General features: G+C 42.8%; 1 protein-coding gene across 8 annotated transcripts in view; it reads left to right on the top strand.

Annotated features, from left to right (window-relative positions):
- Nucleotides 1-11,919, top strand: part of LOC133492743 (differentially expressed in FDCP 6 homolog) — a 99,974-nt gene extending 88,055 nt beyond the window's left edge. For all 8 annotated transcript variants that reach the window (XM_061805407.1, XM_061805352.1, XM_061805361.1 and 5 more), the window contains 2 exons: nt 10,455-10,545; nt 11,186-11,919. In XM_061805407.1, coding sequence (XP_061661391.1) covers nt 10,455-10,545; nt 11,186-11,388 — 294 coding nt within the window. In that variant the 3' untranslated portion in view covers nt 11,389-11,919. The remainder of the gene's footprint in view (nt 1-10,454; nt 10,546-11,185) is intronic.
- The last annotated feature ends 1,570 nt before the right edge of the window (nt 11,920-13,489 follow it).

Genomic DNA, 13,489 nt, shown 5'->3' with positions numbered 1-13,489 from the left:
TGTTGATTTTGGCCGTGGGTGGGATCAAATTGCTCGGTGTTCCTGCCCTTCCTGTAAAGTCTTTGGAAAGAGCTGAAGATCTTTCTAAAGCTACGCTCGATCTAGCAGAGATATGGAACTGTAGTGGAAATATTTCAGCTATGGTATTTGATACCGCCAGTGCGAATACGAGACATCTCAGAGCTGGCTGCATTTGCATCCAGGAAAACCTCTGGAAAACTCTGTTGTGGTGCGCCTGTCGAAGACATGTGGGTGAAATCTTACTCACAAAGGCTTGGGATGCTCTGGGTGTGGAAGTATCGAAAAGCAAAGACGTGTCAGTGTTTACGAAATTAAGGGACAGGTACTCTGAACTGGATTTGACTGCTGAGCTGACGAGTGACAGGAGTTCGGATCCTTTTATGCTGGAGCAGCGACATCATGTAATTGAACTTCTGACGACCATCAAGACAGGCACTGGTGACCCCAACTTGGCTGCTGTGAACTTGTTACCGCGAGGCGACTACCGAGAACTGCTAGACTTGGTTTTAGTTTACCTAGGAGAGGACAATACATCCAACTTTCAGAAACCTGGTGCGACACACAAAGCTCGCTGGATGGCGAAACTTTTGTATGCGATCAAAATGATTCTTTTAAGAAATTCTGTTACTGATTTGAAGGATAGACTCTTATCAAAGTCTGTCATGGATAAAGTAGCAAGATTTGTGACTTTTGTGACGCACATTTATGAGCCGTGGTGGTTCTTGTGTCCAATTAGCTCAGAAGCACCGATCAATGATTTACAATTGGCTAAAAATTTGATAAAATTTGTGAATATCGATCCACTGAAAGCTAAAGCCGTTTTGAAGGGGTTCATGAATCATTACTGGTACTTGGTGCCAGAAATGATTCCGCTCGGTCTCTTCAGTGACAGTCTCGACAAGACAGAGAAACGTGAAATAGCGTAAACAATTGTCTCATTACCAAAGAAACCACATGACGAGAGTCGGCATGGGACTGGTTACGGGAAACCAATTTTCCCCCGTTTTGACCCTGAACATACAAAGTTGAAAGATTTGTGTTCATGCGATTTGTGAAAATTCTTCGAATTACTTGATATAGACACTGATTTTCTTCATGAAGATCCTGAACAATGGTAGTCAATGGAAAACTATCGAAAACATCAATCTGTCGTCCAAAACCTGAGGGTGACTAACGACAGCGCCGAGAGAGGTGTAAAACGAGCTGCCGAATTTCTAAAATCTGCTAAAATGGAAAAAAAACTACCAAAATATTTTGCAAGTTGTGGAAAATGACAGGAAAGCTGTACCAAACCAACGGAAGAAAATGAAAACCAAAATTGAAAATTGGTATTTGCATTTGTAGACTGTAGACAAACTGAGCAAAAAAGTTAGCATTGCAGCATTCTGTAGGTACATTTCAGGATGTATGTTTTGAATGATGGATGTTCATTTGAATGAATATTTTACGAATACATTTTAATCTTTCCTTTTGGCAATTTTTTTATGAATTCATGGATATTTTATTGCTTGCAGTCCACTGAGGCTTTAATTTGTCAATTTGACTGATGCAATATTGACATTTCCATCGTGATGAGGAACCCCTAAACATTGAAATATTTCATCCGAATTTCACTATTTTAATTTTAATATCAAGCCTCACGCTACAAAAAAAAGTTCAGTTCAAAAGACTCAAGTTTTCAAAATCAAGGGGGACCCAATTCACCCTAACAAACATCTCTAATAACAAAAAATTCAGGTTACAAAACGCCTCCACAGAAAAATATTTTCTCTTGTAACAAACTAAAATTAAGGATACAAGAGGCAAAAATAGGTGCTGGATTTGCAGCCCCCAATTCCAATTCCACTGAAAGTAAACATCCTGTATCTTGGTTTGAAAGTGGCGAGATAGAGCCATTAGAATTGGCTATCATCTAGTATCTTCCTTGCATCACATTGGCTAGGAAGGACGTCAACCATTAGCCATTATGGGTTTCGTTTCCCTTCGACACTCAAGTGCGATTGAATCGCACGCTTTGTCACATGCTAACGGACATTGGTAAAGTACAACTTTTTCGTGGCTTTTTCATTTGTGTTCATTGTAGTGTATTAATCTTTGTTCATCATGGGCCCCAAGAACCTTGAGTGGAATTACAGTGAAGAAAATAAGTATTTGAACACCCTGCTATATTGGAAGTTCTCCCACTTAGAACTCATGGAGGGGTCTGAAATTTTCATCGTAGGTGCATGTCCAATGTGAGAGAGATAATCTAAAAAGAAAAATCCAGAAATCACAATGTATGATTTTTTTAAATAATTTATTTTTGTGATACAGCTGCAAGTAAGTATTTGAACACCTATCAACTACAATTCTGACCCTCAAAGACCTGCTTTTCCACCTTTAAAAGTCCACCTCATTCCATGTATTATTTTGAATCAGATGCACCTGTGTGAGGTTGTTAGCTGTATAAAGACAGCTGTCCACCCCATACAATCAGTTAGACTCAGACTTGTAACATGGCCAAGACCAAAGAGCTGTCCAAAGACACCAGAGACAAAATTGTACAACTCCACACGGCTGGAAAGGGATACGGAGAAATTGCCTACCAGCTTGGTGAAACAAGGTCCACTGTTGGAGCAATCATTAGAAAATGGAAGAAGCGAAACATGACGGTCAATCTCAATCGGAGTGGAGCCCCATGCAAGATATCACCTCGCAGGGTCTCAATGATCCTTAGAAAGGTGAGGAATCAGCCCATTACTACACGACAAGACATGGTCAATGACCTGAAAAGAGCTGGGACCACCCTTTCCAAGGTGACTGTTGGTAATACACTAAGACGTCATGGTTTAAAATCATGCATGGCACGGAAGCTTTCCCTGCTTAAACCAGCACACGTCAAGGCCCGTCTTAAGTTTACCAATGACCATTTGGATGAAACACAAGAGTTTTGGGAGATAGTTTTGTGGTCAGATAAGACCTAAATGGAACTTTTAAGTCATAATTCCACTAACCGTGTTTGGAGGATGAGTTCCATCCCAAGAACACCATCCTTATTGTGAAGCATGGCGGTGGTAGCATCATTCTTTGGGGGTATTTTTCTCCACATGGAACAGGACAACTGCAGTGTATTAAGGAGAGGATGACCGCAGCCATGTATTGTGAGATTTTGGGGAACATCCTCCGCCACAGTGTGTTATCTTTTTCCATCCAAGCCTATCTCCTACTCTAACACAAACTGTTGTCATGTCTTCCCTCACAAAATCCTTCAACCTTCTTTTTGGTCTTCCTCTCGCTCTTCGGGCTGGCAACTCAATCCTCAGCACCCTTCGACAAATATATTCACTCTCTCGGCTCTGGACATGTCCAAACCATCGAAGTCTGCGCTCTTGAACCTTGTCTTCAAAACATCCAACTTTGGCTGTCCTTGTAATGAGCTCATTTCCAATCCTATCCAACCTGCTCAGTCCTAGCGAGGACCCCAACATCTTTATTTCTGCCAGCTCCAGTTCTGCTTCCTGTTGTTTCCTCAGTACCACTGTCTCTAATCTGTACATCATGGCCGGCCTCACCACTGTTTTATAAAGTTTGCCGTTCATCCTATGGGACTCTTCTGTCACATGACACACCAGACACCTTCCGCCACATGTTCCAACCTGCTTGGACCCATTTCTTCACTTCCTTACTACACTCACGATTGCTCGGGATTGTTGACCCCAAGTATTTGAAGTCATCCACCCTCGCTATCTGTTCTCCCTGGAACCTCACTCTTCCCCCGCCTCCCCTCTCATTTACGCACATATATTCCGTTTTACTTTGGCTAATCTTCATTCCTTTCCAGTGCATCCATCCATCTTTCTAATTGTTCCTCCCCCTGCTCCCTTCTTTTAGTTAATATCACAATAGCATCTGCGAACATCATGGTCCAAGGTGATTCCATTCTAACCTCATCTCTCAGCCTATCAATTACCACAGCAAACAGGAAGGGTCTCAGAGCTGATCCCTGATGCAGTCCTACCTCCACCTTAAAGTGGGACTGTCATTCCTATAAACATTCTAAAATAGATATTGTAATGAAAAATACATATAACAGTATTCACTTCAATGTCTATAAGAAAAAAAAAAGTGAGCGGAGAGCGTGTCATCCATGCACAAAGTTGCGCAATTGAGTGTCCCTCGACATCCAAGTGGTCGCCATATTAGTCGCGTCCTCTGTCCTTGACATCATCGTCACTTCCGCCGTTGAAAACACACACTGCCTGATACTATGGAAGCCGAACAACAGAGATATTCGGATATTTCCGATGCCCCTTCTGACACCGAAGGTCTTTTCGAAGCAATGCAATGAGCCGGCATTTTGGCTAACACGACAGAACAACGAGCTACCTTCCCAGAGGTAAAACTAATGCAAACAAACGAGTCCACAAGGCGGCACCACTGTCCTTTACGTCACTTCCTGCTTCTTCTCGAAAACAAATCCCTGAGAGGATTTTCATGGCGGGAGTTACAAAAAAACTGTATATGTCAAAAACACAAGTTACCAGATTGGCTGTGGGTTTTTCATTAATAATATACCTAAAATCATCCATTTCATGACAGGCCCAATTTAAATTCTTCTTTCACACATATGGCACACCTTGCCATTGTTCTGCTGTCCTCATAGATGTCCTGTACTTCTTCTTTTCCTTTCGGCTTGTCCCGTTAGGGGTCGCCACAATGTGTCATCTTTTTCCATCTTAGCCTATCTTCTGCATCTTCATCTCTAACCCCAACTGCCCTCATGTCTTCCCTCACCACATCCATAAACCTCTTTGGTCTTCCTCTCGCTCTTTTGCCTGGCAGCTCCATCCTCAGCACCATTCCACCAATATACTCAATCTCTCGTCTCTGAACATGTCCAAACCATCAAAGTCTGCTCTCTCGAATCTTATCTCCAAAACATCCAACTTCGGCTGTCCCTCTAATGAGCTCATTTCTAATCCTATCCAACCTGCTCACTCCAAGCGAGAACCTCAACATCTTCATTTCTGCTACCTCGAGTTCTGCTTCGTGTTGTTTCTTCAGTGCTACCATCTCTAATCCGTACATCTTGGTCGGCCTCACCACTGTTTTGTAAACTTTACCCTTCATCCTAGCAGAGACTCTTCTGTCACATAACACACCAGACATCTTTCGCCAGCTGTTCCAACCTGCTTGGAGCCGTTTCTTCACTTCCTGACCACACTCACCATTGCTCTGGATTGTTGACCCTAAATATTTGAAGTCCTCCACCCTCGCTATCTCTTCTCACTGTAGCCTCTCTCTGCCCACTCCACCTCTCTCATTCACGCACATATATTCTGTTTTACTCCGGCTAATCTTCATTCCTCTCCTTTCCAGCGCATGTCTCCATCTTTCTAATTATTACTCTGCATGCTCCCTGCTTTCACTGCATATCACAATATCATCTACGAACATCATGGTCCAAGGGGATTCCAGTCTAACCTCATCTGTCAGCCTATCTATTACCACTGCAAACAGGAAGGGGCTCAGAGCTGATCCCTGATGCAGTCCCACCTCCACCTTAAATTCTTCTGTCACACCTAAGGCACACCTCACCATTGTTCTGCTGCCATCATACATGTCCTGTACTATTTTAACATACTTCTCTGCCACACCAGACTTACGCATGCAGTACCACAGTTCCTCTCTTAGTACTCTGTCATAGGCTTTCTCTAGATCCACAAAGACACAATGTCGCTCCTTCTGACCTTCTCTGTGGCTCATCAACTTTATTCCTCTATAATTCCCACAGCTCTGAACATCGCTCTTGTTCTTAAAAATGGGAACTAGAACACTTTTCCTCCATTCTTCACGCATCTTTTCCCCCGCTAGTATTCTGTTGAATAAGTTGGTCAAAAACTCCACAGCCATCTCTCCAAATTGCTTCCATACTTCCACTGGTATGTCATCAGGACCAACTGCCTTTCCATTTTTCATCCTTTGTAGTGCTTTTCTGACTTCCCCCTTATATATTGCTTCGCCATACCAGACTTACGCATGCAGTACCACAGTTCCTCTCTTGGTACTCTGCCAAAGGCTTTCTCTAGATCCACAAAGACACAATGTAGTTCCTTCTGACCTTCTCTGTACTTTTTCCTCTAGCATCCTCAAGGTAAATATTCCATCTGAGTATCATGAGTCTGTCACCAACTCAACAGGCACCTCTCCAAATTGCCTCCACCTCCACTGGTATGCCATCAGGACCAACCGCCTTTCCGTTTTTCATCCTCTTTAGTGTCTTTCTAACTTCCCCCTTACTAATCATTGCCCCACCTGGTCCTTCACACTTGTCTCTTCTTCCTTCTTCCAGTTACCTCCTTCACATTACATTGTCTGCACAAAATATAATCTCCCTCCTTGCTTTTACCACCGCTCTTTTAAGTCACTCTATGTTGTTGTATGTACATTCTCAGCCAGCTCTTCCTTTAAAATAACATCTTCTCCATTTCTCTTCCCATCTAGGCCATGGTAAAATAATTTAAACCCTGTTCCTAAACTTCTAGCCTTACTACCTTTCCACCTGCTCTCATGGTTACACACTATATCAACCTTTCTACTCATCATCATGTCAACCAAATCCTGAGATTTTCCTTTCATAGTCCCAACATTCAAAGTCCCTACACTCAGTTGTAGGCTCTGTGCATTCCTCTTCTTCTTCTGCTGACAAATCGGCTTTCCTCCACTTCTTTGTCTGTAACCCACAGTAGCAGAATTTCCACCGACGCCCTGCAGGTTAGCGGTCCCGGGGGTGGGCGTTGTTAACCTGAGCCAAGACCGATTCAGTATGGTATTCTTTAAATGAACGCTCATTTTATGTTGGCACAATTTTACACCGGATGCCCTTCCTGATGTAACCCTCTGCATTTATCCAGGCTTGGGACCGGCCTACAGATTGCAGATCTTGTGACCCCATAGGGCTCTATTAATGTAAATAAAAACCAAGACCCCAAATTACAAAGCCAATGCCCTACTAGCTAAATCTAGCCGGGAGCAAACTTGGCAAACTTTTGATTTGACATAATCCAGTGGAGAATCGGAACCTCTCAAATTACCATGTCACTCCAAAGCTTCACCATATTTTCGAATGATTGTACCACAAAACAGTCGTCCAGTGGGGTCATTCAGGCAATGAAGCAGGTTCTGCTGCTTCTCCTAATGACTTCACATGATTTTAAGCAAGCTTCAATGCAGTGGTTATGAGGAATTGGAGTTTAGACCTTGCAGCTTCAATGTCAAACTGCCATGACTACAATATACCCTGTACCCCATGTTGATATGTTTGACAAACATTCGAGGATGTGCCAATTATTAGAAGCTAATGCTTAAACCTTTGTTTGCTAAAGCTAATCTGTGTTCACACTAATGTTATGCTTACCTTTTGGGTTTGGCAAAATAGTGCAGTCCTTGAAAATGGCCCATCATAGAAATTCGGTGTGTGGAAGGTCCAATGTAAATCAATGGAATTGCAATTATGACATCAAAATCCTGGAAAAATTCAGAAGGGCTTGCTAACGTATATTTGAGGAAAGAGTCAAGAAATGGCAGGGGTGTGGTCATGCGACTGCTTTGCGCGTAGCTGCGCCTGGCACTCGCCGCTCATCTGCACCTTTTTCTTATTATGTCATATATTCAAGCCTCGTGTGTCGTGTTTTGGGTTGCCAATTCGTTGTGTGTGTGTGTGTGTGTGTGTGTGTGTGTGTGTGTGAGTTTGCACGCGCTTCTTGTTAATGGAGGTGCCTCATTACTACGTCCCAGTGTTCCTTTCCCACCATAGTCAAGTCGTCTTGTTTTTGTCATGTGCCATGTTTTTCATCTTGTAGTTATCTAACTTTGTTTCTCGTTTTTTTGGACCTTGCCTTTTTGCCACATGTTTTGCTGTTTGTGCCGTTTTGGTCTGCTACCTGTGTTTTCACCTCAGCCAGGTATTAAACTTCCTTCAAAAACCACGATCTTGCCCTGAGTTCTGCATTTGTGTCCTACCCATTGTTCCTTGCTCCTGACAATAAAAGCTTTAGTTGAGTGGTTCATTTGATCATACTGATCCATTTTAAGGTACAAAACATATATGAAAAATGACTGTACAATGAAAATGTTTCTTTTCAAATCAATCAAAATCAAATCAAAATCCTTTAATGTCATTATATGGTGTGCATACAACGAAATGATGAGTGCTTCTCCACAAGGTGCAAGGTGCATTAAAATATAAGGAAAATTGAAGAACATCTTAGGTAAAAAAAAAAAAAAAACAATAGATAAAACATCAAGGCTCAGTTATTTCTAAAATAAATTAAAAAATAAATGCACAAAAGTGCAGTTGCATAATATTCTATTACAGTACTGTTATTTCAGTGGTTTGAGTTCAAGGAGTTGATGGCTCTGGGGGAAAAAGGTGTCCTTGAATCTGGCTGTCCATGTTTTGTGGGACCTGTACCGCCTCCCAGAGGGCAACAGGTTAAACAGGTGATGACCAGGATGTGAAGAGTCCTTTCAAATATTAGTGGCTCCGCTGTGATGGCGGGACTTGGGAATGTCCTCTAGGGAGGGCAGAGAGCAGCCAGAAATTTGAAGGAGTGGACCTTCTCCACACACTCCCCAATGATGAACAGTGGGACCGGGTCGACACAGCACTTCGGGAAGTCCAGGATGATTTCCTTTGTCTTTGTGGTGTTCAGTGTAAAGTTGTTTGCAGAATGCCACTTTGACAATTTACCAATCTCGTCTCTGTAAGCACATTCATCTCTTTCTGAAATGAGCCCAATCACGGTGGTGTTACCAGCAAACTTGATAATGGAGTTGCTGGGATGGGCTGGCATGCAGTCACATATGTACAGAGAGTATAGCAGAGGGATCAGTACAGAGCCTTGGGGGGACCTGGTACTGAGGGTGATTGAGGAAGAGAGGTGTGGGCCAAGTCTGACAGACTGAGAATGGTTTGTGAGGAAGTCTTTAATCCAGCAGCAGATGGAAGGAGAGAGTCCAAGGAGGGAGAGTTTGTCAACCAAAATACCTGGGATGATGGCATTAAAAGCTGAATTAAAGTCTATGAAAAGCATCCTTACAGTTCCCTTGGCTCAGTGCAGTGTGGAGAGCTATTGTGTTAGCATCTTCGGTGGACCAGTTTCCTCTGGAGGCAAACTGGTCGGGGTTGAGTGAGGGAGGAAGTGAGCCCCTTATGTGGCGTGCAACCAGCCTCTCAAAGCACTTCATGATCACAGGTGTGAGTGCAACAGGCCTGTAATCATTTAGACTGTCAATGGCTGCTTTCTTTGGGATGGAGATGATTGTTGCAGATTTCAGGCAGGAGGGATTGGTTGATTGTTGCAGGGATCAGTTGAAGATTTTTGTGAAAACACCGATCAGTTGAGCAGCACAGGCTTTCAGTACCTTCCCTGGCACTCCGTCTGGGCCAGCAGCCTTCCTGGTATTTACAGTCCTGAGCACTCATCTCACTTCATGTTTTTGAAGCATCAGTGTGCTGCTGATGGGAGGTGGTTGTGATGACCCTGGGTTTGAGCTGTCCATCTCAAAACGGGCAAAGAAATTATTTAGTTTCTCTGCCAGCGAGGCGTCTGTGTTTCCGGCACACATCTTGTTTTTACTGTTGTAGTTTGTGATGTGTTGTAATCACTCCTACATTTTTTTTGAGTTGTTTTCTGTGAAGCACTCCTCGATATTTCTTTTGTAGGTCACTTTGGCCACTCTGATGCGGCTCTTTAAGTTGGCTCTAGCGGCACTGTACTGTGCCTTGTCCCCTAACGTGAAGGTGGCATTGCGATGTCTCAGGAGTGCCTGAGTCTCTAGTGTCATCCAGGGTTTTTGATTGGGGAAAACCCGGATCTGTCTATTTTTAGTCACAGTGTCTATACAGTTTTTCATGTAAGACACAACAGTATCTGTGTGGTCCTTGGGGTTCTGGTGTCCAAATAATTCCCAAACAGTGCATGAAATACATTCCTGATGTTGTTGTAATTGTCTTTGTTTGAGGCCTTATTTGTTTACATAGGGAGATGTATGTGGGTGGAAGGGTGACGCAGACATGGTCGGATCCAGCAAGATGAAAGAGTAAACATGGACCAGGATTTTGTCTCCTCTGGTGGGACACTAAACCCATACTGGACGAATTTGGGTCAGACAGTGGTACGACAACAGTACGTGTAAAAAAAGAAATAAAGAAAAAATTGAATCATCCTCATTTAATCGTGGTTTTTGAAAGGCAGAGAACTAAATATCTGTTAGAAGGTTTTGATTCTCGACATTTTTAGATAATCAAACACATTGAGTTAAATTGACCTGGGAATGTTATTGCTGATCCTGGTAAACTGAGGTAACAGGATGGTTAGCAGTTATTTCGGAATGCCCAAATGTATGTCTTTTGACGTTTTGATGGCTTGCTTTGACCCTCTGAAATCCAGGCTGCTCAGAGGAAACTTCGCCAAGCAAGCACCAACGTCAGACACTGGAATGTTCAGATGAACAGACTAATGCGACCAATTGGGCCCGGGGGTGAGTTTTCCCTGCAATTGATGTTTGCGCACATTGTGACATTACAGACAAGCAGTTTATATGGACTAAAATGTGTTTCTATGTAGATTTTGTTTTGGCTTTGTGGGCTCCAGGTATTAATTTTCTGTCTAAATCTGCATTCAAACCCCAATCTATGAGGGAACATGACAGCTGTGTATCTAAATTATATGCATAAAATATGTAGTGACATCTATCCATCCATTTTCTGAGCTACTTATCCTTACAAGTGTTGCGGCAGTGCTGGAGTATATTCGAGCTGTCATTGAGCAGGAGCCAGGGTACACCCTGAACTGGTTGCCAGCCAATTAGAGGGCACATGGAGTCAGACAACAGTCACACTCACAATCACACCTACAGCCAATTTAAAGTCTCCAATTAATGTATGTTGGGGGAAACCCACACATGCACGGGGAGAACATGCAAACTCCACATAGGCGGGGCTGGGATTTGAACCTACAGCTGCTTCACTGTGCTGCCCTACGTATTGACAAATTGTACTAATTAATCAGTGTCTACATCATGCAGTGGTCTTTCTGTTTTATCATCAAGGTACAAATATCCGCATTAAAAACAGTGATTTAAAATGATTTTCTCTGCTCTAAAAATATCTTGTGTACAGATAAAAGACCTTTGTTGGCAAGCTCCCGGTCATCCTTCCAGATTCCGAGTGAGAGAGATCCTGGTCTGTATCTCAGAAGGATACCAGCATCTGAGGATCAAAATAAGGAATGCAAAGAAAATGTCACTGATGACTGCAGTTGTGATGCAGATTTAAGGAGCCACAAATCCTACACTTCGAATGGAGACCCAAACTTCCCCTAAATGCAAAAGTTATCCAAGATGCACTTCCAATTGAGTGTATTTTGACTGGAGGGGTAGCCTTTAAAACTGAAGTGAGAGTGTTATTCAAATGTTAGATATCCCGTGCTCTTTTTTCAGTGTTTTTAAATCTTTTAATGATACACTGTCTCTGCATTATTGACCAGTCAAATCTGATATTGATGCAAAACACACCTCAGGGCTTTGTATAAATGGAACTGAGAATAATTGCATTAGTCATGTTAAAATGCAGAAGGCTGTACATGCAGAAAAGCCAACCTAACCTACGCTAACCTAACCTGCTCATCAGCATTTCATATTTCTGGAGGAGGTGGCTTGAATTTTCTGTGTATTATAAATAGTGATTGTATTATTTCCTTTATTAAACATTTACAAACTCCAATTCTAATGAAGTGTAAAAGAAGTAAAACAGAAAATACAATTATTATAGAAAAATACAATTATTTTTAAATCCCTTTCAACCTATATTTGATTGAATACACAAAGACAATGACAAGATATTTAATATAGGGGAAATCCAGTGCTTTGCATGTACAGTGTATCCAATAGGTCATGTAATATGTACCCTATTTTGACAATGCGATGTTAAATCCTCTCTCATTTAATAGTGTCTTGAGAAGATTTTTATCGACAATTACGAATTTTCAGGGGCGCTGCTATTTTCGCGAGTCACGTGACCTACATGCACAGATGTGATGTGTACCGTGCCGCAACAAAGGCTCGATTACATGGGACACCATTTTTGCCTTGCAGGCGGCGGAGGCCGTGAGTGCCCCAGACGCCGAAGCTAGGCTAAAGGCCTCCGCCGCCACTGAAGCTCGGCTAAAGGCCTCCGCTGCAGCAGAAGCTCGGCTAAAGGCCTCTGCCTGCCCCCACCAGAGGCGGGCCGCAGCTGAGCTTCAACGTCCGGGGAGGCACGATACACGTCACATCTGTGCACGTTCGTTATGTGACTCTCAAAAATGGCAGCACCCCTGAAAATTCGTAATTGTCGATTAAAATCTTCTCAAAACACTATTAAATGAGAGAGGATTTAACATCACATTGGCAAAATAGGGTACATATTACATGACCTATTGGATACACTGTTCATGCAAAGCACTGGATTTTCCCTTTAATGATCAAACTGATAAACGTTTTTTATAATTATTGTTACAAATTTTCACTCTTTGAATTTGATGCCTGCAACATGTTCTAAAACAGATATATGCATGTTTATTCATGGTTCAATTGTGTATTGAATTGTTCAATACAGTGGTCGCATTTTGGCATGTAGTAAATGATAATACATCATTTTATATTTACTGGATGAACCTCTGACAATGAGTAGCTGTGCTAGACTAGCTTATTTGTCATGGGCGTGTCCTTCCTCGATCTCGAGTGTACCTGCTCACCGGAGCAGCTCTTTCACGCTAATTACCGTTGGGATATATTGCCACGCGTGTGGTCTGGTCCGTCGCCAAATGGTTGTACTTTATTGTGACGTTCACACATGACCTTATCTTATGTTACTGACTTCTTGGATGATTGACCCTGCATAATGTTTGAACTTGCCTCTACGCCCGGGGACTCTGTTACTGTTGCTTTTCTGGACTGCCTTCCTTTGCACCGACCCTGAACTGTATAAACTTTCTGCTCAAATGGGACCTGGTTCCCAGAGTCATGCTCCTTGGGTTCACCCTCAAGTTCTGTCCCTGAGAGAACGATCTGACCACGACATGGACCCAGCTGACTCTGAACCCCTGTGCAAAGCTCTCCAGGCTGATGGTCTTTGGCTCACCCAATACGAAGAACATTTCCTGACATTTAGCCGGCAGCTGGAACAGCAGGACACCATGTTGTGGCAGTTAATTACTCGGCTTAATTCAACACTACCAAAAATTCATCTGGAACTTCAGTTCGGTTGCAGCACCTTTACATAAACTATCCTCTCCATACAGTTTCTTCAATTGGGACCTGGTATTTCAGGTGGGCTCCCGGAAACTCAAGGCTAGCTTTACCTCTGCTCCAATTCTCGCCTTGCCGGATCCCAATCTCAGGTTTGTCATAGAGGTAGATGTGTCAGATTTGGCGATAGGGGCAG

The sequence above is a fragment of the Syngnathoides biaculeatus genome, chromosome 2, assembly GCF_019802595.1.
Source record: "Syngnathoides biaculeatus isolate LvHL_M chromosome 2, ASM1980259v1, whole genome shotgun sequence".
Classification (NCBI taxonomy): Eukaryota; Metazoa; Chordata; class Actinopteri; order Syngnathiformes; family Syngnathidae; genus Syngnathoides; species Syngnathoides biaculeatus.
Note: the sequence above shows the minus strand (reverse complement) of the source record. Positions and strands in the feature narration are given on the sequence as shown.